This window comes from Anopheles merus, chromosome 2L (assembly GCF_017562075.2).
Source record: "Anopheles merus strain MAF chromosome 2L, AmerM5.1, whole genome shotgun sequence".
Lineage (NCBI taxonomy): Eukaryota > Metazoa > Arthropoda > Insecta > Diptera > Culicidae > Anopheles > Anopheles merus.
The window spans coordinates 51,621,326-51,644,116 of NC_054083.1; the positions used below are offsets into that span (position 1 = coordinate 51,621,326).

Below are 22,791 nucleotides of genomic sequence, written 5' to 3' on the forward strand. Positions count from 1 at the left end.
GACAACTCTTCGTTAAATGTGTCCATCGAGAGTTGGTTTTTGGGGGGTGAGGAAAGGCAGAGAACATGGTTTAATCGCGCCGAAACAGAGCGGGCACGATGTCATAAAACGATTTCTGCATTGTTTAATAGCTCAAAGTTTAAATTGTATTCCTATTGGAATAATAATTGGAAATCTTGCGCACCAGTTGGAAAAATCATCAGTTAAGCAATGGTTGCTTATAAGATTGTACCAAACTGCTGTCTAACTGGCTTGTATCTTGATGCAATCACGAAGAAAACAAGTATCCATGGCAACGAGAATAATAAAGCAAACTTTTCTTATTAAACAACTTTCCCCCAACATCGATCACCCCGAATCAGGGATCTTCCATAAATCTTCAATCCGATACTCCCGATTCCCTGCGATTGTCCCCCCGATTAACCGGTTAAACTGGTGCTGACCGAAAGTGGGCGAAAACTGATCGCCAAAACTGATCCGGCCACCACGGCCACCGCTCCCATTATCACCCTTGTGAATCCCAGACCCGTTTTTACCTCTCAATTCTCGGTGGACTAATCGAGAACCCGGCACGGGCACGACCACGGACCGACCCGCTCACAGTATCTCCTGCTCCGATTAACAATTAATTTGGAACGACTTAAAACCAAATTACATTGGCGTAAATTGTTGCTGCGGGGTTTGCAGTGCCCACGGAATTTCCACAGAACCGTTCGCAACATGGGATGGGATGATGCCGTCGTGCGGTGTTGATTTCTGATTCCCCCTTTTTTCTGCGCGAACAAAAGCCACCACCTAGGGAGCAATTATTGTGGGTTGAAATAATTATACACTTCTGCTGCTGCTTCTGTTGCTGCTCGTTTGCAGGTTATGTGACTCCGAATGTTCCAAAAAATCGAGAGGACTGAACGTGTGTGTGTGTCATCCTATAATAGACTAAATAAATTGACTTTATTGCCAGCGCAAAGGGTGTGGAAGATCTCCTCGTGTGCGGGATTAAATTGTTTGTTCGCAAGAGGATGCTCCTCTTATCTGTTTCGCTTGATCTTTTCATCGCACCTAGAAGCTGCTTCTAATGAAGTGGAATTGTGTGAGTGTTTGTGGCTCTCAAAGGAAGAGTCTAGAAGAACCTCATCCTCTAAAGCAGCTATTCCCACCATCCCCTCATTTCATCTCGATTCCGATCCCCTGATTACAGCCACACGCACAGTGCACGAGCGATAGAGAGAGCAATAAAGCAATTGCGGCCCATGTGCATGTGGTACGCGAGACCACGGCACGCCAGGACGTAGGAGATTCTCCGTGCTGATTTGCTGCAGTATCCTGCTGTTAGTAGAATTATGTTTTCTTTTTTGTTGTCGTACAAAAAAGATGGATAGTGCCATAGCTTCAGGAAGGAGAAAAATGGCAATGGACCTTTAGGTTGTCAAACATTTCCCATCTAATGTGCTCTACCGTCTAATGCTTACCCTCCTTCACGTGTGGTTCACATATGATAGGGAGACAGCCCGACCGTATGGGAGGGAAAAACAAGAAAGTTTGCATACATCCGATTGCAATGGATAAAATATTATCCGATGGCGGGAATGTTGCTGCTCGCTTCGGTTCGCTGCAAGCGAACAACATCAACACTGATTGAATGACACGAGCCTTGGGAGAGCTATTACCCAATGGCATTACAATGGCCAAAGTCGTACGATTAGTTCGTTCGTTAGCTGCGTATGTTAAAGAGCCCCATTCAACGAAAGTCTTCAATGCATATTTATTGCAATCGTTTGCAAGCGTGCTGGAGCAACAATGATGAAGCATGTTGATATTAAGTATTTTTATCCATCAGCTAAGAAGCTCTGATTGTAGCTCAATTGGGGGAAAATGTATTTCTGTGTTGATGGTATCATATCGATCTATGTTCTTATAAAAAAATAACATTACAAGGAATTCAACAGTCTCACAGACCATATTATATGTACCATATTGCTTAGACAGTGAATTTCTAATTTTCGATCCACTTAGGCATCGAGTTCATAGCATTAACTAGACTGGACACAACACGGAGACAGTAAGATCTGGAATGAGCATGATAAAACGTAGTCCTGGCTTACATTAAAATTAAAATACATTACATCCGATATTAAAACGGATACCAAATTTTATACGGCAACGACAAACATGTGCTTGATGTCCAATAAATGCTTTACCCGCCAGCAAAACGTGCACACGTTTTTGTTTGAAAATGTGAAATCTATGCTAGCGCCATCTAGTTGTGGATATGTGAAGCAGGATCGTTTGACACCACTGCTTCACGGCAGAGCGGTGGTCTGCCGTCTATTTTTCAAAAGTTCAGTTAATTAATACTATACGCCATATATCCCATGAATTATGTGTGTAAAATACATTGAATAATTTTGTGTACACATTTCAAACAACAATTTTGAAAGTTATTGTACAAAAAACATCAACCTCATGTACCGTGGCGCTCCCATTGTTCGGCGAGCTTTATTTACAAACACAACATAGCCGATGTAAATTGTATGCTCTTGTAATTGTTACAAGTCCTTTATCTTCTAGTCAGTGAAATAATACATACATATAATTACGAATCCTTTATCAGTTATTACTTGCACATTATTCCTTCACCGTTTCCCACAACCACCCGCCCAAACCCTGGCACAATTTTGACAGAGAGTCAGTCGTCTTATCACCCCACATACGCACCTATTTTATATTTCTTGCTTATCATTCGCCAACCAGGTTCAAAGTTCGTCCCATCCAATAGGAGAAAATGTTCCGCTCGATTGCCGGCAGCGCTGCACTCACGCAAACAATCCGCAAGACGATGGAGCGCAATCTGTGCAGCGGTTCCGCCATTGCAGCCAAGCGCCTGACGGGCAAAGTGGCCGTCGTAACCGCCTCTACAGAAGGGTAAGTATCGGGCACCACCGTTCATCAGCCGGCTTCATCGGTTTTCTTTCCAGTATCGGTTACGCCATCGCGGAACGGCTGGGCCAGGAAGGAGCCAAAGTGGTTGTCAGCAGCCGAAAGCAGCAAAATGTTGACCGTGCCGTGAACGACCTGCGAACCGCCGGGCTCGAGGTGTCCGGGATCAAGTGTCACGTTGCCAACGCCACCGACCGGAAGGCGCTGTTCGAGCATGCGGCCCAAAAGTTCGGTGGCATCGACATTCTCGTGTCGAATGCGGCCGTCAATCCGGAGGTGGGCGGTGTGCTGGAATGTAGTGAATCGGCCTGGGATAAGATTTTCGACGTGAATGTAAAGTGTTCGTATCTGCTGGCCAAGGAAGCGTTGCCGTTCATACGGGAGCGCAAGGGCGGCAGCATTGTGTTCATATCGTCCATTGCTGGCTTTCAACCGTTCTCGCTGTTGGGCGCATACTCCGTCAGCAAGACGGCACTGTTCGGATTGACGAAGGCAGCCAGCCAAGAGTTGGCGGCGGAGAACATCCGCGTGAACTGCATTGCTCCGGGTGTGGTGCAGACGAAGTTTGCCGGAGCGGTAAGCACCGCTTGGTGGAGATGAGCTAATTTATAGAATGTAGAATATTGTTTCAAATCACCCTCACCTTCTTCGTTTTAGCTACAAGAATCCGATGCCGCCAAAGAGGAAACACTGTCCCGAATTCCGATGGGACGGATTGCACAGCCGAAGGAAATTTCCGGCGTGTGCGCGTTCCTCGTTTCGGACGACGCGAGCTACATTACCGGCGAAACGATTGTAGCTTCCGGAGGCATGGCTTCCCGGCTGTAAATTCTCGCTTAGCAACGGCAATGCCAACTACAAGTCTGTCAATCAACTGTCTTCCAAAACACACTTACGCGTGGTTTAAAGTTTGGCTGCATTTCGGGGAGGGGGGTAAGATTTTCTGGTCGGTGGTAGCTAATTCGTTAGCGTACGCTTTTATTCGCTTTAAGACAACGTTCAATAAACATTCAACGAGGCACTCATCTCACATTAACCCACCATCGTTCGCTTTCGGCCACGGGCCCGTACCTCTTCGTACTTGGCGATGGTTTCCCTGCAATGGTTCGTATTGTGCTCGCGGTACGCCTCCAGTATCATACCGAACAAGCCCGGCAGTTGACTGTGAGCGCTTAGAATCGCTCGCTCGAGCACGTACAAATCGACACCCTTGTTTTCGTGGTTATCACTGAAGTGGGACAGCCCAAAGTCGATCGTCACGAGACGGTACGGGAAGACGGACTCTTCCGCACCCTTTTCCACCGGATCGAGCAGCATGTTGGAGGTGGTCAGATCACCGTGCACTAGATTGTTTCGATGCAGCACACCCACCATGTGGCCGATCTGTTCGGCAAGCTGCTTCAGCTGGGCTGATTCGCTCAAAGCATCCGCCTGCGTGGTTGCCGTCAGCTCGTCGATAAACTCTTTGGCCGTACGACTATGCTCCAGATATTCCATGTAGATCTTGCGCTGCTCTAAATCCACGCCATAAAGGGTTGGGGTGGACAGACCGGCGGCAGCACATCGTTGGAAGGCTTTCTGTTCCGCTTTGATGCGTTGCCGGGTGAGCTGCCGATCGAGTGCCGGATGGCGGTATTTCTTCTCGAAGCGTTCCTTCACCAGACATCGGTTGCCTTTGTAGGTGCCGATGTACAGTTTCCCTTCTGCTCCCTGCTTTAGGAGCTGCTGTACTGGCTCTTGCTTTTCCGCCGCTACTGCCATCGATAGTTGTTTTTTCCCCCAAAACTAAGTAAGCCTTGGGTGTGATTGTTTTGATACTGTTTTGATACGCTGTAGAGCTGTTGCCCCGGGGGCCGGCTGTCACTTGTGTTTGACACTTCCCATATGATCATTCTCCCATGCTCATGCAACCGCTCCAAATTCAAACCCATACAAAGACGCATTCGTTTCTTAAATTTATTACATTTTACCAACGCTTAACGCCCTAGGAATGCTCGTAAGAAGCTTCGCACATGCGAGCTAAAAGACCGGACATTTGCAGCAGCGAGTTAAGCCCGTCCACAATCTTCATGTGCGTTTCGCCAATCTCCCGGATGAAGTACAGCTTCAGCTTCTCGTTCATATCCATCCGCCGGCAGACGCGAAACACGTTCCCGATGATGTCCTCCGCCGCATAACCCAACTTCCACAGCTTGCTCATGATCTTGTACGCCTTGTGGATGTCCCCCTTGACGCAATGCTGCAGCATATCCTGCACGAGCAGCGGATGCGGCTCATCGCACACCTTGAACACGTTCGCGCCACTAATGTGACCGAACCCGTTCGCCGTCGATTGCAGATTGTTCAGCGCCTGGCGCATATCACCCTGCGCGGTGAACACGATCGCCTCCAGCCCATCCTCATCGTAGCTGAGATTCTCGTGCTGACAGATCTCCACCACCTTGGCCAGCACCTGGGCATCGGATAGCTTCGAAAAGCGCAGCATCGCACACCGCGACTGGATCGGTTCGATGATCTTTTCGCTCGTATTGCAGGCTAGCGCAAAGCGCGTTGTGTTGCTATAGATTTCCATCGTTCGCCGCAGCGCCTGCTGGGCCCCCTCCGTCATGCTGTCCGCTTCGTCCAGGATTACAATCTTGTGCCGGCCGCGGGGCAGCGTTACCTTCTGTTGCGCAAACATTTTGATCTTGCTGCGTACCACATCGATACCACGCTCGTTGGAAGCGTTCAGCTCGAGCACGGCCTCGCGGAAGTTGGGCCCGAGCAGGATGCGTGCCAGGCAGAGGATGGTCGTCGTTTTACCCACACCCGGGGGACCCTGAAAGAAGAGTGGAGAGATTGTTATTGCATCGACACGCATTGGGAGGGAACTCGCGGAAAACCAACCGCAATGATAATGTTGGGAGCATTGCCCTGTGAAGCGAATATTCCCAGCCGGGCGACTGTTTCTTCGTTGCCAACAATTTCCTCGAACCGCTGCGGTCGATACTTCTCGATCCAGGGAAGGCTTTTCTTCTTGCCCTCCGCTTCCTTTGGTGCACCCGTTGCGGACGATGTGGACGCAACTTCCTCCGGCATTTTATTGGCGATGGTGTTGGTGGATATTTTCACAAAATCGAAGCCGCTCGAAGCTCCGTGCTGCTCACATAAACAAAACGTTTGCTTTGGCGCACTTTTCGTGTCGGTCAAGGTGCACACACACAAGAGCTAGACCAATTATGGCATCTTTTTCAACGGTCAATATGGGTTGATATTCCAAAAATAATGGGTTTGTAAATGATAAACCACAACAAATAATTTCATATTGTATAATACACTTTATAAAATGATGAAATCTTTTCGTTTTTTGATATTTTTATATTTATTCGAGGAACATATATATTAACCTTGTGTGAAATCGCAAACAAAACGTCATCAATGTCATCATGCACGTTAACCCGCCAGGTTGGATCATACAGTGTCATCACATTTCTCGTCACATGACCCGAAAAATACATGCCTTTCCTGCAATATAAGACGATTTTACTTTTTAGATACACAATTTACGAGTTGTATCAAGATAGTCCATTGTTTCTGATTCGCACCCAACCAATTGTACCGACTTTCTCCACACCCAAGGTAAATGTGTGGCACAACGACACTGCCAATATGGCGGCACCACACAATCGCCCGTGCGTCACCTGGTGGCCTTGAGGCAGACCTTGCCAGCAGAAGGTGCTCTTTGACACATCGGTCTAGCGCAAATGTTTAGATAATTTTCATTCGCTTTTTTCCTCCGGAAAATCCACCTCAAAGCAAACCCGTTTTCTTTACTGTTTGCCGACGATTCTCATCACACTAGCTGAGTGGGAAAACGCTGCGATGCAAAGTTAGTGCCGCTTTAGTAGAAGGCAACTGCTGTGTTAGTGAGTGCTGTGAATACACGACGCCTGTAAAAAAAGAAGCACCGTCCCACCACCCCCGGGGGGGAACATCACATACACACGCAGAACGCTGCCTTTGGATGCTGTTCAGGAAAAGTCAGTGAAAAGATAGCCCAAATGTATCATTGCTAGGTGCGGAAAATGTAATGTGGCCGTGGTGTGCTTTAGAAAGAAGTGTGAAATCTCAAGTAGAAAACAAAAAAGTTTGTGCGAACTGGTGCGAGCAAGCTGTGATTGTCACAATATTGTAGCCCCATACGGCAGAGAAAAGCAGCTGCTGCAGCATCCTTCACTCTGCTCTGCCAGCAGGACATTCTTTGCGCTTGCATCGGATCGAAGCTAGAGTTGGCACCGTGCTAAAAGGTAAATGTCTATCCTGAAAAGGAAATAAAACTCTTTCGCAGCCTCAACGCTAGTTGGTTCAATATGTACGTGCGTGGAAGTGTGCTGTTAGTTCAGTTTGTAAAAAAAAAACAACATTCCTGTTACTACCTGTGTGAGCAGTAGACTGTTCTAGATGCGATTTGGAATTGTACATTGAAAATGAAGCACGAAAATCTCTAAAATCATATTGCGTTGCATTAAAACATTTGCTTCGGAGGCACACGGGATGACGAAATAGAACGGGACAAGGACGGACCCGTTCAATCTAGAAATATGCGTACGGCTCGTAGGTAAAAGAAGGGAAGCAGAAGAAGCGCACAGCCTACCTCGATGGGCTGCTAAAAGGGGCGACAGATGTGTGTCTGTCCGCGCCTTTCCCTACACCACACACACACACACACGCACGCACGCATGTACGCAACCCAAGACGCATCAACTTCCCCTTCGTGTCGGTATCGATCGTTATTTCATTCATGCGCCCGGTACGGTCCGACACGGCCCTGGTGTCTCTGCTCCTTGGAGTTGCAGCTTGTTGCATGTATGTGCCGTGTCCGAGTCCTTCTTACCTGCGCACGAAGAACACGCGCGCTCGAATGTCTGGACGAAGAGAAAGAGAGAGATAGACATAGAGAGAGAGAGAGCGCGCACGACCCAGTGTTTGCTGTCCTTACGAAACAGCTGATTTGTCTTCGAGGCTGATTTGGCGTAGTGGATTGAAGCTCGATCAATGTGGAAAATCTTTCATTGCAAGCGCTTAACATAAAGAATATCGAAAAAATGCAAACAAATGTACTGATTTAACCATTTCCTTGCTTTCTTCCAGACACAAGCGACACAACCCCAGCGATCTAGTGTGCCGTCGTAATCTGTGCGCGCGTATGTCATACACAGTCAGTCACGTGCAGTCATTCGGCTCCACCGTACCTATTGTGTACGATTGAACGCGGCTGATAGTGTCGAACATTGGAACTGATTGGCTTGAAACCATCGCCAGACAACGCCGGAAAGTATTGTAACGCCACGAACAAAAACTACACGCCACCATGCATGGACATATGCCCCCACAGCAGCATCCGGGGATGCACCCTGCACATCAACCACCGCCACATCTAACGCATTTAACCAGCCTGCCACCCCACAGTATGCAGCGCGACCATCCTGCTAATAGGTGAGCATCTGTATCTGTGTGTGTTTTTTTTCACCTCTTGAATGTGCGTCGTCGAAAATTCGCACAAAATGTATATAATTTAGCCATCGAAACTTAATTAATTTATACATTATTTAATTGCCGCTCGGGCTTTCGAATTTGCGGTGGGGGAGCAGAGTCGACAGAAAGAGAGCGAGAGATGCAACTGTAATTGCATATTTTACGATACATGGACGCACACACGCCTCTATTTACTAATTCCAATTCCCTCGAAATCGAAATGCGCGACCCTAATTATAAACTTTAGTAAATGCTTCGGTTGGATTGAAGCTGCCGGGTGAGAGAAAAAAACAAACCGATGTACAGCAATCAAAATGAAAGCAGAACCATCAGGGGCTGCTCTGCTGCCCTGCTGCCAGATATGATGACCCGTGTCCGCTTGGTCGTCGGCATGGTTGCAATAAATGGGGAGGGGAAGTGTAGGAGAAAACCATCATTAAAGCCCGTTGCGATAGAAACGGAAAATAATTTAGAAAAAATATTGAGCCTCCTTTCTTTCTCTCTTCCTCTCTCGGTCTCTTGTTTTCCATCCTGTGTGTCAAACCGGGAGAGGACTTAAACGCCCCGTGTGCAGCAATGCATTTCAACTAAACTCTATGATATGACTGTTAAAATGGGATGTGTTTTTTTTCTCGCTCTCTCTCTATCCCGAGTATTGTTAGTTCCCAAAATGCATCCGGGTTGAGAGGGAGCTGTGGAAAAGGGGGCGCAATTATGTTAGCACAATGCCATCTCGCCCACGGAATCTGGACACAGCGAGACACAGCGTTTTTTTCTGCGAAAAAGCTGCGTGAATACGAAAAATGACAGCAAATTGCATTCCCGTTTGTGTTGGGGGATGCAACTCGCCATGCCGGGCGGGCGGGGGGAGGGGGGGTGGAACGCACTGTGTCAGGTTGCTCGTGTATTGCTCGTATGTATGAGCATGTAGTGTTGTTATTTTAATGCATCATCAAACGCACACAGGTCAGTTGTCTTTCTCTGCTGCTCTGCCGAAACCAAACCATAACGGTCTGGTGGTGATGGTGGTTTGGTGTGTTGGCCATCAGAATGATGATTTCGTCCGAGTGCGGCGAAAGAGAGAGAGATTGTCTGTACGGTGTGATGGACGGACGTATCGAATGGAGGGTGGACAGTTTTGCACTTTGACTAGTGATTGTGGATGTGGCGGGTGGACAGTAAAAAAGGAGGATAAATAAAATGTGTCCACCACACTGCGGAAAGAGCAACACCACAATGTCCCCCCCCCTCCCTCTCCCCATTTGTCCGTACACCTCCGGTTATGCTTGGTGAGCCTTGGAATGGAAATCAAACACGGTGTAAAATCGATAATTTGCCAGCGGAAAAATGTACTGCTCGATGTCGACATTATTGGATTGTGTTGTGTTGGTTCGTGGAATTATTCAACCATTCCAAGGTGGTGGAAGGGTGGACAGTTTTATATGATTTTGATTAGAATGTACACTCTATTTTGATGCTGCATTGCTTAGAAGGTACAGTTTCATTCCAAAACTGTTGGATACTGTTGTTTAGGCATATCATAAAGCTAAATTAAAATGAAATATTGCATTCAACCATTCTTTCTTTCAAGCATTGAAATACCTTTACATCATACAATGCGACTTCTATACCTTCGTTCGTTCGTAAGCATGAGCCATGCTGGAAGGAAATAAAGGGTGTAAAAAAAGACGAAGTGTCTTGCAAGAATGTGCATCTTCTCGTAAAACTTCATAAAAAAAAAGATGTTGATGTACGAATAAAATAAATTACACACATTGGCCGCCAATCCACTGGAATGCTAGAATATGCACGCACACACCTATACACCAAAGCGAATGCATATAATGTTGCAGCAGTGCGCGGAGCGACCCCTTTTCTATCTGTTGCCTCCGTGGTACACCCTGAGTTTCCCCCCGGGCCAATAAAAATTGCAATGAAATGCATATTTTGTATCAAGGTGTAATGGTATGGTGCACAGCAGCGGAGAGGAAGGAATACGACTGGCAAAAAAAAAAGATCAATCATCAGCACCCGGTCTCTGTTGTGCTGCTGTGTGTGCAAGTACGACTGCCCGAAAAGCAGCAGTATCCTTGCCACCGCAAACAAAAGGCACTCCGAAAAAATGAGCCAGGTGATAGGAGGGGGGGGGGAGAAGGGTGCGTGGAAGGGAATAATATTTGATGATGGTGGCAAGGTGCGGTGGGCAGTTTTGCAGTTTTTTCCCTTCTTCATTTGGATGCACTTTTCCGTCATGCAATTTCCATACAGTGTGCTGCAAATAAATTGCCGATTAAATGTATTTAGTTTTTAAAAGAATTTGTGTTATAAGAAATTCTTATTCTTTTATATCTGTGTCCTTTTAATGTTGGTTTAAAACACACACACAGTACTATTGGGTGCCAAAAAAAAAGCGGAGCAAAATTCGTCATCCACCAGCAGCAGTAAAAGGTGACGTCCTGTCGGCCTCTGCCGTGTTGATGGCCAAACAAAATAGAATCCGGCAATAGGGGTCCTGTTTCTCTGCCGTCTCTTTTTCTCTTGCTTTGCGGAGTAAATGTGCAACCATGGATGCAATTATTTGCATAAACAAGGGAAAAGTTAAGAGAGGATTAAATTGCATTCGCCCGGCGCAGGGGACTTTTTGTTTTTCTTTGTCTCCTTTTTCTCTCTCGCTCTCTTTTTCTTTGTTGACTGGCACGATTGAAAGGATTTGCGTCTGCGAGAAGTGCAACTGCATCAGCAGCGGTGCATTGTCGCGCCGATCATAATACTTCATAGCGAGCCGGCCCTGATGATAGGTGCAGCGGAAACGCTCAAGAAATGGGGAAAGGGTTTGGATTTGAGCTCCTTGGGCAGCCCGGCCAGGATCTCGTTTAATAATTGGTCGTGAAGAAAATGTCGGTCAGTTTGTCTTCTTCTTCTTCTTGTTGCTATTTTTTCGGCAGACAATAATGCACCACCGTGTGTGTTTGTGTGTGCGCGCGCCGTGTATGCAGATAATGGCAATTAAACCCAAACCGGGCAAGGAGGCTGGTTAGTAAGGGACGGGTATTTAAACCTTCTTCTTTTCTATGAGAAGCCCCTTTCATCTCATTGAAAGGAAAATGCACAAATTACATGGCGAATCATGGCCATCAATTTCGTTACGGCTTTGGCATTTTCTGTGTTGCGTCTTTAACAATGTTGCGTGCTGCTGTGCTACACGTGTGTCAGGCATATTGGCAGGGCGAGTAGAAAAATCAATGAATTTCGTTAACCCCTTTCTTGAAAGCATGCTGATGGATGATCATTTCCAACCGTCGGTTGCAGCTTTGAGCGAAGGATTAATCAATCCAATTTGTTGTTTAAAAGAGCCGTTAAAAGCGCAACGTTTACTGTTACCATTAGTGTAGCATTTTTGTAGCATTCTTTTAAATCATGCTCTTAGTTCACACTACCATTCAACCGCGGTAGCACTTCATTTAAGTTCCCCTCCCTAGTTTTGCCCTTAACATATTTCTCTATTCACAGCCGAAAACAATGGCAAACACTTAAATGTGCGCGCCACTTACCTTATAAGACGATGAAAATATTATTACCCTGCTGGAGGATAGGTGAGAGCGCAACAAAAAAAAAGGGAAACCGAAGGGGAATATTTGAACCCCCGAAAAATATGCAAATCAACCGACACCGGACACCGGTTTGGGATCTTTAACTATTGGAACAATATTGGGAAATGTCCAATTTAAAGAGCCTAAAGCGTGTAAGTAAGTTTAAAGTTGTGAGTAAAAGCTAAAAATCCATGCAAAAGTATTGCGTTAAAAAGGTTTAAAATACATTCCACGGCGCTGCGGTCTCCGAAGCTGGTTTGTTCAAGCCGGAACATGTCCCTGCGGCACGGTAGCCGAACATTCCCATACACGCCATCCATGGGCGCTCATATTTCGGTAGCGATGAAAACAGCAGGATCTCTTCCAAAACTGTCCTATTATTTATTTGTTTTATGCAGTAAATGGTCGTAAATCCTTTTCTCACCTCTTGCTGCCGGCCTCTGACGACAATACTGGTCAGTCCAGTTCCGTCGTCGCTACCCCTACCTCCCCTCCCCATGCATTGTAACCTTTCAACTGTGTACTCATCCTTGCAGCGAAAGGAAGTTGTCATCCGCCGGAGTGTAATAAGGAGGATGGCAAAGCGAAGATGTCGCTGTGCACAGGGCACAACAGATACAGGTCGCCGCCAGCCAGCCAGCCAGCTAGCCAGATTCGAAGCAACATAGCCGCCGTGTTCTAGGCGAGTTTACCGCGAGTCACGGGCTGCGAATGAATTATGCTTCCTTTTGGACCTTGGTGGAAAGGGCGCTGCGGATAAAGGTGCAAGAAGTAAGACGATACACAATACGCCAGCCAGGCAGACAGCAGTTGAAGTGGGATGGGTTTGGGTAGGAATCCTCTTTTTTTTTTCTTCGCGAAGATCTTTATAGGCCTTTGCTGTTGCGGAAAGTGCGAGTGAGAGGTGGGTCGTCTAGAAATAAGGGTTAAGAAAGGGATGAATACAATTGGATGGCCGGGGATGGAGAGTTGACAGTACTGTTCATATTAATAATATATGACATAGTGTGTAAATAGGGTAAATCAGATTGCGGTTACTAGATCCTGCTTGTCACCGCGTGGAACCCGAAAGCATTTGTATGTGTGTGAGTGTGTGTGAGAGAGAGAGGGCCAGTTAAAGAGCAAGAAGGATAAGGTTGAGATCGCAGTATGCGTGCGCCTTGACTCGATGGGCAATCAAACGATGCTGACTGGCCTGAGTAGCGCATTAGCAAAGGATTGTGGAACCACGCACACACAGACAACATCGAGTGGACCCCTTTCTGAAAGTGGACTCACACGTGTTTGCTAACCAACGTGCCTTTAGTTCGTTGCTGGCGTTTCGATCGTGCGTGTGTGTCCACCGCTCACCAAATGTGCTCCGCGCACGTGCAGCGGAACGTTCGGGATCGTCACCATCTCCATCATCATGCTGCTGCCGGATGGCAGACAGTATCGGAAAGCTGCTCCCGGCATCATACCCTCAGCATACGAGCGCCAGCATCTGTCCGTGGAATCGATACGATCGTTGCAGCGCCTCGTACACTACTACAGACGGCTGTCGCGATCCTCCACCTCGAAGGAGCTGCTGTTTCCACCGTTCATCGCCACTGACGCGTTTTCCTCTTGCTTTTTTCCGTTCACTTCCAGGCTGAACAACGCTCGGCATCATCATCCGCGCGGGGTCGACCATCAGGCAGCCGGCATGGCACCGCACCTATCGATGCAGGTACCGCCGCCGCCGCCGCATCAGCCGCCGCACCAGTCACAGAACGGCCGCAAGCCGCCGGGCCCGTCCTACTACAACCTGCCGGCCGGTATGCCCAAGTCGATGCCGCTGAGTACGCCCCATCTGCACCCATCGCCGCCCGGGTTGGGTGTGGGACCGCAGCCACCACAGGCACTGCCACCGCCGCCGCACCAGCAGCATATGGGGTCGATTTCGCTTCCCCCGGTGGTGGGCGGTAATCATCCGCCCGGACCGGGCGGAAAGCTTTCGTACGGTATGGGAGGTGGTGGTGGTGGTGGTGCAGGTGGAAGTGCTGGCGGTGCGCAGGTTTCGATGCACCATTCGGTGACGATGCAGCAGGCACCACCACCGATACCGGTCGTCTCGGCAGCAACGCCGGCCGGCACAAAGACGCGCCACATCCCATCGAGCACGGACCGTAAGTGGCGGAAGGAAGAAAACCCTACCAGACACGTGGTTGAAACTCCCTCTCTCGCTCTCTCTTTCTCTTTTGGTAGATAAAGTCCATCACCATAGCCACAATGTGTTGCAATCGAATGGAAACTGTGGTCCCGGCTCGAAGGCGATTGTGAACCATCATCAGACGAACCAGTCGGGAGCGACGATGGACAAGATGAAGGGCTCGAGTGGCAATGTATCCAGTGCAGGCAATCGGCACCATCACAACCATCATCAGCATCAGCAACAGCACCAACAGCAGCAGCATCAACCACAGCAACAGCAGCAGCAGCAGCAGCAACAACAACCACAACAGCAACCGTCGATCGTCTCGAAGCCCAATGATGCTCCACTACAGAAGGACGCGTCTGCGGTAATAGCAGTGACCGGCAGTGCCTCCAGCACGGCACCGTCCGTAGCGCCGGCGGGTGCGAACCAGGCCGAGACGGCCGCTAGCACCGCTGCTACTACCGCAGCGAACGGTGGAGCATCATCGGAGCCGACGGCCGGGCAGCAACCACAGTCGCCGACCGACTCGATAGAAGCCTTGGCAAACATTAAAGAGAAAACGACCATGTGTTTAGTGAACGAGCTGGCGCGGTACAACAAAATCCAGCACCAGTACCGGCTGACGGGCGAGTCCGGGCCGGCCCACAAGAAGCACTTCACCGTGATGCTGAAGCTCGGCGACGAGGAGTACACGGCCGAGGGCGCCAGCATCAAGAAGGCCCAGCACAAGGCGGCGGGCGATGCGATCGCGGCGACCAAGTACAAGCATCCGCCGGCCCGGACGAACCGTCGCACGAAAACCGGCACCAAGGGCAACGTGAGCAGCTTCACGCCGACGGTGGAGCTGAACGCGCTGGCCATGAAGCGGGGCGAACCGACGGTCTACACGGTGAAGGCAGTGCCGGTACCGGCGTCCAAGTACGGTGGGCCGGCGAACGGCGGTGCAGGGGGAACGACCGTCCCGCCACCGGCCGTGGCCGGCGGTGGGCGACGTCCGGTGGAAGAGAAGCTTGCACCGGGCGTTGCCCACCCGTACGGTGGGGCGGGACGGTACAGTGACAATGCCTGGGGCCGAGCGGCTGGACCGGCGGGCGTTGCTGGAGCTGGTGTTGGCGGACGTGGAGGTATGGGTGGATTTCATCCGGGACACCAGCAGCAACAGCAACACCACCACCACCATGGTCATCATCCGCGCGATGATCATGCGAATCGTCACCATGCGCCTCACAGCTATCATCACGGCGACGGCTACGGACACCATCACGGGCCGGCGGTGCCCGTGCCAGCGGTGCAGGAGTTCTACAAAGCCACCCTGCGCGTGGGCGAGCGAACGTTCCTCGGGGAGGGTCATACACCGCAGGCCGCCCGGCACGATGCAGCCGCCCGTGCGCTGGAAGTGCTGAAACCGCTCACCATGGAGGGTGCCGAGGGCAAGGCCAAGGCCGGTGATGCGTCCGCCAACGGTGATGCCGCCTCATCGAGCGACGGAACGTCGGTGGACGGGCTCGACCCGAACGCGGAACTCAAGTCACCGATCTCGCTGGTGCACGAGATAGCCGTGCAGCGCAGCCTGTCGGTCGTGTTTGAAGTGATCAGTGAAAAGGGCCCCCCGCACATGACCGTGTTTGTGACGCAGTGCAAGGTGGGCACGATCGTGACCGAGGGTGAGGGCACCGGTAAAAAACTGTCCAAAAAGCGGGCCGCCGAAAAGATGCTGGAGGAGCTGCGCAAACTCCAGAAGGCGGAACAGCAGCTAAACCCCTCTCCCTGGGGCGAAGGTAGCCCCGGTGGACAGGGCGGTGAGAAGCGGAAATCCAACGCCAAAGCGGCACCGTCCGCCACGGCGGATGGCGCGACGGCGAAGAAAAAGGCGCGCAATCTGATCAAGGAAAAGTCGGTCGCGGACGTGGCGGAGAAGGAAAATCCCATCTCGCGGCTGATGCAGATCCAGCAGGCCCGCAAAGAGAAGCAGCCCGTCTACACGCTGATGGAGAACGATCGGCCGGCGGTCGGGCGGCGTCGGCAGTTTACGATCGAGGTAAGTGCCGGCGGACGGCAGGCGACCGGCGTCGGCATGACGAAAAAAGCCGCCAAATGGAACGCGGCCGAAGCGTTGCTGATCGAGCTGGGCTTCACGCCGTCGGAAGCGAAGGCGGGAGCTCCTTCGGGCGGTGACGGCGCGTCGGCTAACAAGGAAAACCAGTCCGGCGCGGCAAACGATTCGTCTCCTACCGGGGGCAAGCGGTCGCGCAAGGTGAGGTTCCAGGAGGATCCAGGCAATAGTGTGCCGACGGCGACGCACATTACGCCCGCTGTCACGGTTGCAAATGGTGCAAATCAAGGTGAGTAACGAGAGGTGTTCTGGGTGTCTCATAAGCAGTGAAACTAATTTTTCGTTCGGTTTTCACAGTGAAAGCTGAATCGACAAACGATTCGATGAACGACAGTATTGCGTCTAACGACAGCATGGGAACGAACAGCTCCGGAGTGTCGAGCACATCATCGGTGGCACCGAAAGCCGATATTGGTGCCAAGAAGGAGCAGCTGCTGTACCTAGCGCAGCTGCTGAAGTTTGAAGTAAGTGTGTGCGAAAGCATATCTTCCCTAGGGCTTTTATTAATCCTTCCGATTGGATTTGTTTCAGGTTCAATTTTCCGACTTCCCCAAGGGCAATCACGGCGAGTATCTGACGCTAGTGATACTGTCCACGGAACCGCCCCAGCTTTGTCACGGCAGCGGCGCCAGTCTGCAAGAGTCGCACGACGAAGCGGCACGCGGAGCGCTGGAAATTCTGTCCAAGATCGGATTGCACAACGTGAAACCCAAAGCACCGGCGGGGAGCGCACCGGACGATACTGCCGCCACAACAGCCTAAGTAGGAGCGCCTGTGTTGTGCGGCGCCAATTGTGAGTACGACGGGACATCCGACCATAACAGTACCGATGGAGCACAGACAGACAGAGGGGGAGAAAACAAGGCTGGTCAGTGTATATGTAACCGTGTGATCATCGTTATCAATGTTAACACTAAACGCAACCGGATTGCAACGAGCGAAGGGAAATGAGGGGGAAAAAGGCTAAACAAACGGAAATCGAAAAAGGAAGCAGCATTTACCCCAGTGCAAAGAAGAAAGGGAAACATTTGCCTCGGATAACAGCAACGATTTTGAAGTGCATGATGAGCGGCCAGGAACGGAAGCCAACGTTCCTGCCGCCGATGCAGCTTAGCATGTTTTCAATTTTCTAGTTTCTTTTTGTTTATTTGTTACGTTTTGTTTTGTGATTATTTTTTTTTCTTCTGTGCAAACATTTGCTATTTAGAGCGATGCAGGAGAGAAAAGGTCGCACAGAGTGCTGCAAGCTTTTTTGCTATCCATTCCGGAGGGTTGCCCGGAAGAAGGCAAGGGAGAGTTGTGGAATGGGAAAGTGTAGCTTTCTGTTCGTACATGATTTCGATACGGTTTGATTTGGTTTTTCTACTATGATTGCCAACATCTTACTTTAAACAAACAACTCCTCCTGCTTGTGGGAAGCATTTTTCTGTTTTAAACAAAGCTGCAGTACTGTGTGCGATGAATTGTTTTGCAAAAGTAGGAGTGGGAGAAAGCGAGTAAGTGTCTCAATGCGTGTGAGTGTGATCAAAGCTACGGCACCCCTGTCATTGGCGTCTTTCGTGCGGGGACGTAGCGATGAGAGACGATCAAGCAGAATTGATTACCATTTACCTAAGTGCAGAGTTTGAAGCGAGAGAAACACACGAAAAGAGCGAACGAACGACCGGGCGGAAGTGAAACAAAACCCAGTAGTAAGCAGCAAAATGTGAAAAGTTAGGACGTGTATGAAGGTTCTTGAATCAGTAACAGTATAGCGTTAGGCGAGGAGACGGGAGAACGAATTGAGCGGCGGGATAGTGTCGCATGAACGCAGCAGTGGCTTTCCAGGGAGGGCGATGTTGCATCCAGGGAAGCAACTTAGAGTAGAGAACATTTTCATCGTACAGTTTGATTCTTGAACGCTGACTGTAGGGCGTACGCTAAACAAATGGGCGGACATCGCTAGTCAGCGGATCAATGATTATTACTTACGAAATTCCCCTTAATCGATGGATGTGTCGCACAGAGAGGGAGAGAGAGAGCGTGTGTGTAGTAGTACTATTCGTAGTTTGTGTATTTCATTTGATAACCTTCATCATTCTGCTTTTCAATGTGCACGCGGGCGTGGTAGCGCCACACGGACGCCGCACGGTCGAGGATGTGGCCGCCCGAGCTCATCCGTTCCGGGTGTGTGTGCCGGCCGTGGTTGCACCACCACACACGTAGAGGAATGCAGTAAAATCCCGAATATTACATATATGTGAAAGAAAAGAGCGCCCGGTTCGGAGAGGCGATCGAGATTTTACTAGATTCTGACGCGTACTGCGTAGCGTTCGTGTTCAATATTAACTGTGCCGCTTGACTGGGTGGAAAGGAAGGGGGTAGGGGTATCAGGTCGGTCGATATTGAGCGCAAACGTGCTTAATAACAAAGGTGTGTGTGTGCATATATCTTGTGCAACTTAGCATAGAGCGCAAGCATTCTGCTGCAACCGTGGATCTCTTTGCGCTGATCCGTTGGGATATCGCAAGCGATCTCCGCGTCGTCGGAATGCAAGCGACCTCATGCATCGTTGCCGTGCACCACCCTTATAAACTTAAGTGTGTTTCTGCTAGTGTTCGTATACAAGTATCTGTAACTGTAAGAAATAATGTATTTTTTCGCTATTCAACCGCAATTACGCAGTGCATCCAACTGTTATTACAAACAAACCACATTAAAAACAATAGCAACAACCGTAACCACAACAACAACTCCCTTGAAATCAAACAGAGCTGAAGGGATCATTTTTACCTTGCATACACACACACACACAACAACAAATCCAATAGACCTCTTACTCTTAAAGTACTAACAGGAGACAGCAACAGGAGCAAGTACTGTTCGAATTTGCACCTAAGTTTGCACCAAACAAGCGAAAACCACGATATGATGAGCATCCAAAAAATACATTTTTTCCAGTCTATGAACGAAAACGAATGATCACGAAGCCGCCCCCGATAGGAGAAGAAGAACTATGGCTATGGAAACACATTTTATTTATGTTCGCCTTTCGGAGGAGCGGAACGGAACTAAACGGAACGGCAGCATCCAATATGGACTGCACTAGAATTTAAATACATCACTATTAAGAAAGGCGGCAACAGAAAAGAAGAAACAGAAGAAGAAGAAAAAAACTCCGATTAGGCATATGGTAATTAATGTTGGCACGAAACGATGGAAACTGGAAACAGGCCTGCGCAAGAAAAAACGATGTTTATTTGAGTGCAAACGGAACGTTTTGTTGATCGTTCTTGGGTGTGTGTGTGTGTGTGTTAGAATGTCGTATTTCATCTAACGTCACTTTAACCATGTGGATCAGTTAGTAGTGGAAACGATGATTCGGTGTTGAAATGCGATGCAGTAAAAGCGCGCCACGTTTCAAAACTCAAATGCTCGAGGTCACACGCACGTGCAGCTGTTGCCCGGGGGCATCTCATTGTGGAATGAATTTCATGTTGTCCTGTATTTATTTTATGTTTTATATGCATTTCATCTACCGACCGAAACCGCTCGCGGACGGTTCATTACAAACATCCACTGATTTGTGTATTTATTGTGCAATGCCCTTGTGCGCATTTGAACATTTTGTACGAGGGAGTCGCTTGGTCGCCGAATTTCGCACCGAAAGCAGCGAAACCCCCATCAAACCAAGAACGATCGATCGAAGTGTGGCTTGTTGGCAATTTGAAAGCATCATTTTCAAAACTAAAACAAACAAAAAAGGAATCCTAAACCTAGACCGATGGCAGATTTGTTGAATCACTTGTTTAAGATATGTGTTTTTGTGCCTCTTGATAGGGCCCCCAACTAGGTGCAGAGTGAAAGTATGAAAAGGCAAACGTAAGGAAAAAAACCATCAGACCGAAAAGTGGCTATGTGACTTTAATAAGAAAGGCACGCAACAGCGCAAGACGCAGAGCGTGGAAAGGAAAAGGTGGGTGGAACACATTCTCGTTAAAGTTTGAACCTAAAACCACCAAAACATGATGGAACATATTATTTGCACTTGTTTCAAATGATGCGGCGAAAGTGAGAAAAGGAAAGAATGGCAAAACTCCTCTCGTCCGTCAAAAGGCAGCAGAATGTATTTTAGAATATCGAAAAATCGTTAAAACGTTTTTGAAAATTTTAATAGATTAAAAAGGGGTAAAAAGAAAGAAAGAGAAAGAGAGAGAAAAACCCCATCAGAAAGGGAGATGAGGAAGCCTATTTAAAAATATCGACGACAGAGAGAGGTCACGCCGAAAGGTCAACGTTTCCTATCCGCTATATTTTCTTATCATCCCTGTTATATCCTCAAAAGAAAAGTAACTAAAAACCATTGGGTTATTCTTTTTAACCAAAACAACCACAGAGAGAGAGAGAGAATGTATACATTTCGCTCAGGTCATTGTGAGACAAGTCTAGAGAGAGAGAGGTCCTGATCTGATCAAAAGGAAGAAACTAGGGCCTGAAACACAACGCTACTTGAGATGTAAAACGTAAACAGTTAGACAAGTGAAGCCATCACAGGAGGGCATTAGTAGACGCGGAGGCGGCGAACAATTGGAGTAGAAAGTATGCGCCAGTGACCACTCCCAGCACGCGAATGTGCTGGTGCAGGAAATGTGTAGTTGTAGTGTAACGAACTATGAGAAAACCACCAACTATCATCACCATCATCATATTTGTACGAGAAAACCAACAAAAATCTATGGAATGAATAAAGAAACTCTACTCAACGTAACTGACGAATTCTGGTGCTAAATCAATCGAAGGCATGAACCGCACCTTATCGCAATGCATCGCACGTTTTATTGCTCAGGCATCTTTGGCACACGCTAAATCTCTGTCTTTTGTTCCTGTTGCAGATCATCTTGCCGACGTTTGGAGCAACTTCATTTGAAAAATTCATCCAACTGCTCAAGCACTTGCTGCAGCAGATGGAACTTATTGAAAGTGAAAAAATGCACCAACTTTATCGGATCACTCGAGGTGGTAGCGTTCGGTTGCAGCAGTTCTCGCACAACTCCCACGAAATACTCTACCATAAACGCTTGGAACTGATCCGGCGCATCGTTCGCGTGTGCCTCGAACGCGTCCCGTACCGTCGGTCCCAGCTCGATGCGCGTAAGGTTCAGCAGGGCTTGCAGATGCCGATAGGAGTGCGGAACGTAGATGCCCGGTATGATGGGAATGCTGATTCCCGCCTCCCTGCAACGGTCCCGGTAGCGCAGGAAGGATGGCGCATCGTAAAGCGTTTGCGTGAGCAGAAAATCAGCACCTTGGCTAATCTTTGCTTGCAGATAGTGCAATTCCTCCGTCTGCGATGATGACTGATAATGACCGTAAGGATAACCTCCGACAGCGATTGTAAGCTGGCGGTGGTCCGGCTGCTGCTCCTGCCATTTCCTCAGATACTGCACCAAACCGGCGGAGTTGCTAAATTGCTGACCCGGGCTGACGGTATCACCCCGGATGACGAACAGGTTCCGAATGCCGGTAGAGCGGAGAAGTTGGTCCACCTGCTGTTCAGTTATGTTGTAGCAGGAAACGTTGTTCAAGACGGTGTACTGGTTTTCGCGAAGCCGTGCCGTCAACTGAAGCGTCGGTGAGCGGAGAAAATCGTCCGCGTAGCGAAGATTATCGTCCGAAACCCAGGGCAGCGCACAGAAGACGGGTTGAGGCGTTAATCGCTTCAGCTGGTCAATGTCGAAATCATCCTTGGCGGCTATTTCGATGGAGTAGTGTACAGGTACAGGGCCAGTCGTTGTGGAGGAGTTGAAGATGCGGTTCAGCTTCGTGTGCAGCGAGTCTTCGTTGCTCTTCTCTTCATTCGTTACGGTGTTCGTCGTTGCCATGGTGTTGTTGGGCTCTGATGTAACACTCATTACGCTGTCGAGGGTAGAAGCACAATTTATTATTTTACTCACGAACGCTGGGACTCTAAAGGGCTGCTCGGGACGTCTTGCGGGTAGAGGAAGTACTGGCGTGTGAGAATGCAAGTGCTTTGCTAATTGTGCTGGATGGCATCTACCGAGAGTGTCCGATAAGATAAGCCTTTTGGAGAGTAACAAATGAAACAAAACACGGTTATCATACATTCAGCAAGTAGTTCGATAGGGAAAGCTGGCGAAAGATACTGCTGTGGACCGTTTAATATGCTTATTATATTGCCTAATCTAATCAAGAATAAGCAATATGCAAATCGTCTCCCGGTCGGTCGCTGCTTTTATGGACAAATTTATGTTTCGTGACAGCGCATTTTTCACCCCGAAGCCGTCGGGAGTTCGTAAAAAGAGTAAAATTATCAAGCTGTAATTTACCTTGTCCGACCTTCTGAGTAAAAAAGACGGCGCCTACTTTATGTAACCTAGTGCATTCTACCATCCAGGCGACGGTGCATCATGCAACGTGCCGTGAAGTATTCGCGCACGCGTGTTTACGAGCGCGCTGCGCTG

At 48.9% G+C, this 22,791-nt stretch overlaps 5 protein-coding genes across 5 annotated transcripts; 2 read left to right on the forward strand and 3 right to left on the reverse strand.

Moving 5' to 3' along the window:
• Window positions 1-2,577: 2,577 nt before the first annotated feature.
• On the forward strand, window positions 2,578-3,973 carry LOC121593767 (dehydrogenase/reductase SDR family member 4). Its single transcript, XM_041916431.1, has 4 exons — window positions 2,578-2,685; window positions 2,752-2,922; window positions 2,976-3,513; window positions 3,595-3,973. The coding sequence occupies exons 2-4, from the start codon at window positions 2,783-2,785 to the stop codon at window positions 3,763-3,765; spliced, it is 849 nt and encodes a 282-aa protein (XP_041772365.1). The 5' UTR covers window positions 2,578-2,685; window positions 2,752-2,782; the 3' UTR covers window positions 3,766-3,973.
• On the reverse strand, window positions 3,896-4,788 carry LOC121593768 (EKC/KEOPS complex subunit TP53RK). Its single transcript, XM_041916432.1, has one exon. It carries the CDS (start codon window positions 4,696-4,698, stop codon window positions 3,970-3,972), a length of 729 nt encoding a protein of 242 aa, XP_041772366.1. The 5' UTR covers window positions 4,699-4,788; the 3' UTR covers window positions 3,896-3,969.
• A 97-nt stretch (window positions 4,789-4,885) lies between these two features.
• Window positions 4,886-6,122, reverse strand: LOC121592487 (replication factor C subunit 2). Its single transcript, XM_041913971.1, has 2 exons — window positions 5,824-6,122; window positions 4,886-5,755 (listed from the first exon to the last, which is right to left on the reverse strand). The coding sequence occupies exons 1-2, from the start codon at window positions 6,013-6,015 to the stop codon at window positions 4,922-4,924; spliced, it is 1,026 nt and encodes a 341-aa protein (XP_041769905.1). The 5' UTR covers window positions 6,016-6,122; the 3' UTR covers window positions 4,886-4,921.
• Window positions 6,123-6,626: 504 nt separating this feature from the next.
• Window positions 6,627-20,062, forward strand: LOC121594599 (double-stranded RNA-binding protein Staufen homolog). The gene is made up of 6 exons (XM_041918033.1): window positions 6,627-7,223; window positions 8,068-8,412; window positions 13,671-14,188; window positions 14,268-16,559; window positions 16,628-16,794; window positions 16,862-20,062. The coding sequence occupies exons 2-6, from the start codon at window positions 8,288-8,290 to the stop codon at window positions 17,090-17,092; spliced, it is 3,333 nt and encodes a 1,110-aa protein (XP_041773967.1). The 5' UTR covers window positions 6,627-7,223; window positions 8,068-8,287; the 3' UTR covers window positions 17,093-20,062.
• A 1,060-nt stretch (window positions 20,063-21,122) lies between these two features.
• LOC121594601 (methylenetetrahydrofolate reductase) lies at window positions 21,123-22,745 on the reverse strand. The gene is made up of 2 exons (XM_041918035.1): window positions 22,657-22,745; window positions 21,123-22,390 (listed from the first exon to the last, which is right to left on the reverse strand). The coding sequence occupies exon 2, from the start codon at window positions 22,219-22,221 to the stop codon at window positions 21,229-21,231; it is 993 nt and encodes a 330-aa protein (XP_041773969.1). The 5' UTR covers window positions 22,222-22,390; window positions 22,657-22,745; the 3' UTR covers window positions 21,123-21,228.
• Window positions 22,746-22,791: the final 46 nt, after the last annotated feature.

Bases quoted from the DNA above. Each gene is read 5' to 3' on its own strand.
- LOC121593767 (XM_041916431.1), top strand. From the start codon at position 2,783: ATGTTCCGCTCGATTGCCGGCAGCGCTGCACTCACGCAAACAATCCGC. The intron at 2,923-2,975 runs GTAAGTATCGGG...TTTTCTTTCCAG, and splicing joins GTAACCGCCTCTACAGAAGG to TATCGGTTACGCCATCGCGG. The intron at 3,514-3,594 runs GTAAGCACCGCT...TCTTCGTTTTAG, and splicing joins AGACGAAGTTTGCCGGAGCG to CTACAAGAATCCGATGCCGC.
- LOC121593768 (XM_041916432.1), bottom strand. From the start codon at position 4,698: ATGGCAGTAGCGGCGGAAAAGCAAGAGCCAGTACAGCAGCTCCTAAAG.
- LOC121592487 (XM_041913971.1), bottom strand. From the start codon at position 6,015: ATGCCGGAGGAAGTTGCGTCCACATCGTCCGCAACGGGTGCACCAAAG. The intron at 5,756-5,823 runs GTTGGTTTTCCG...CTCTTCTTTCAG, and splicing joins CTCCCAACATTATCATTGCG to GGTCCCCCGGGTGTGGGTAA.
- LOC121594599 (XM_041918033.1), top strand. From the start codon at position 8,288: ATGCATGGACATATGCCCCCACAGCAGCATCCGGGGATGCACCCTGCA. The intron at 14,189-14,267 runs GTAAGTGGCGGA...CTCTTTTGGTAG, and splicing joins CATCCCATCGAGCACGGACC to ATAAAGTCCATCACCATAGC. The intron at 16,560-16,627 runs GTGAGTAACGAG...CGGTTTTCACAG, and splicing joins TGCAAATGGTGCAAATCAAG to TGAAAGCTGAATCGACAAAC.
- LOC121594601 (XM_041918035.1), bottom strand. From the start codon at position 22,221: ATGAGTGTTACATCAGAGCCCAACAACACCATGGCAACGACGAACACC.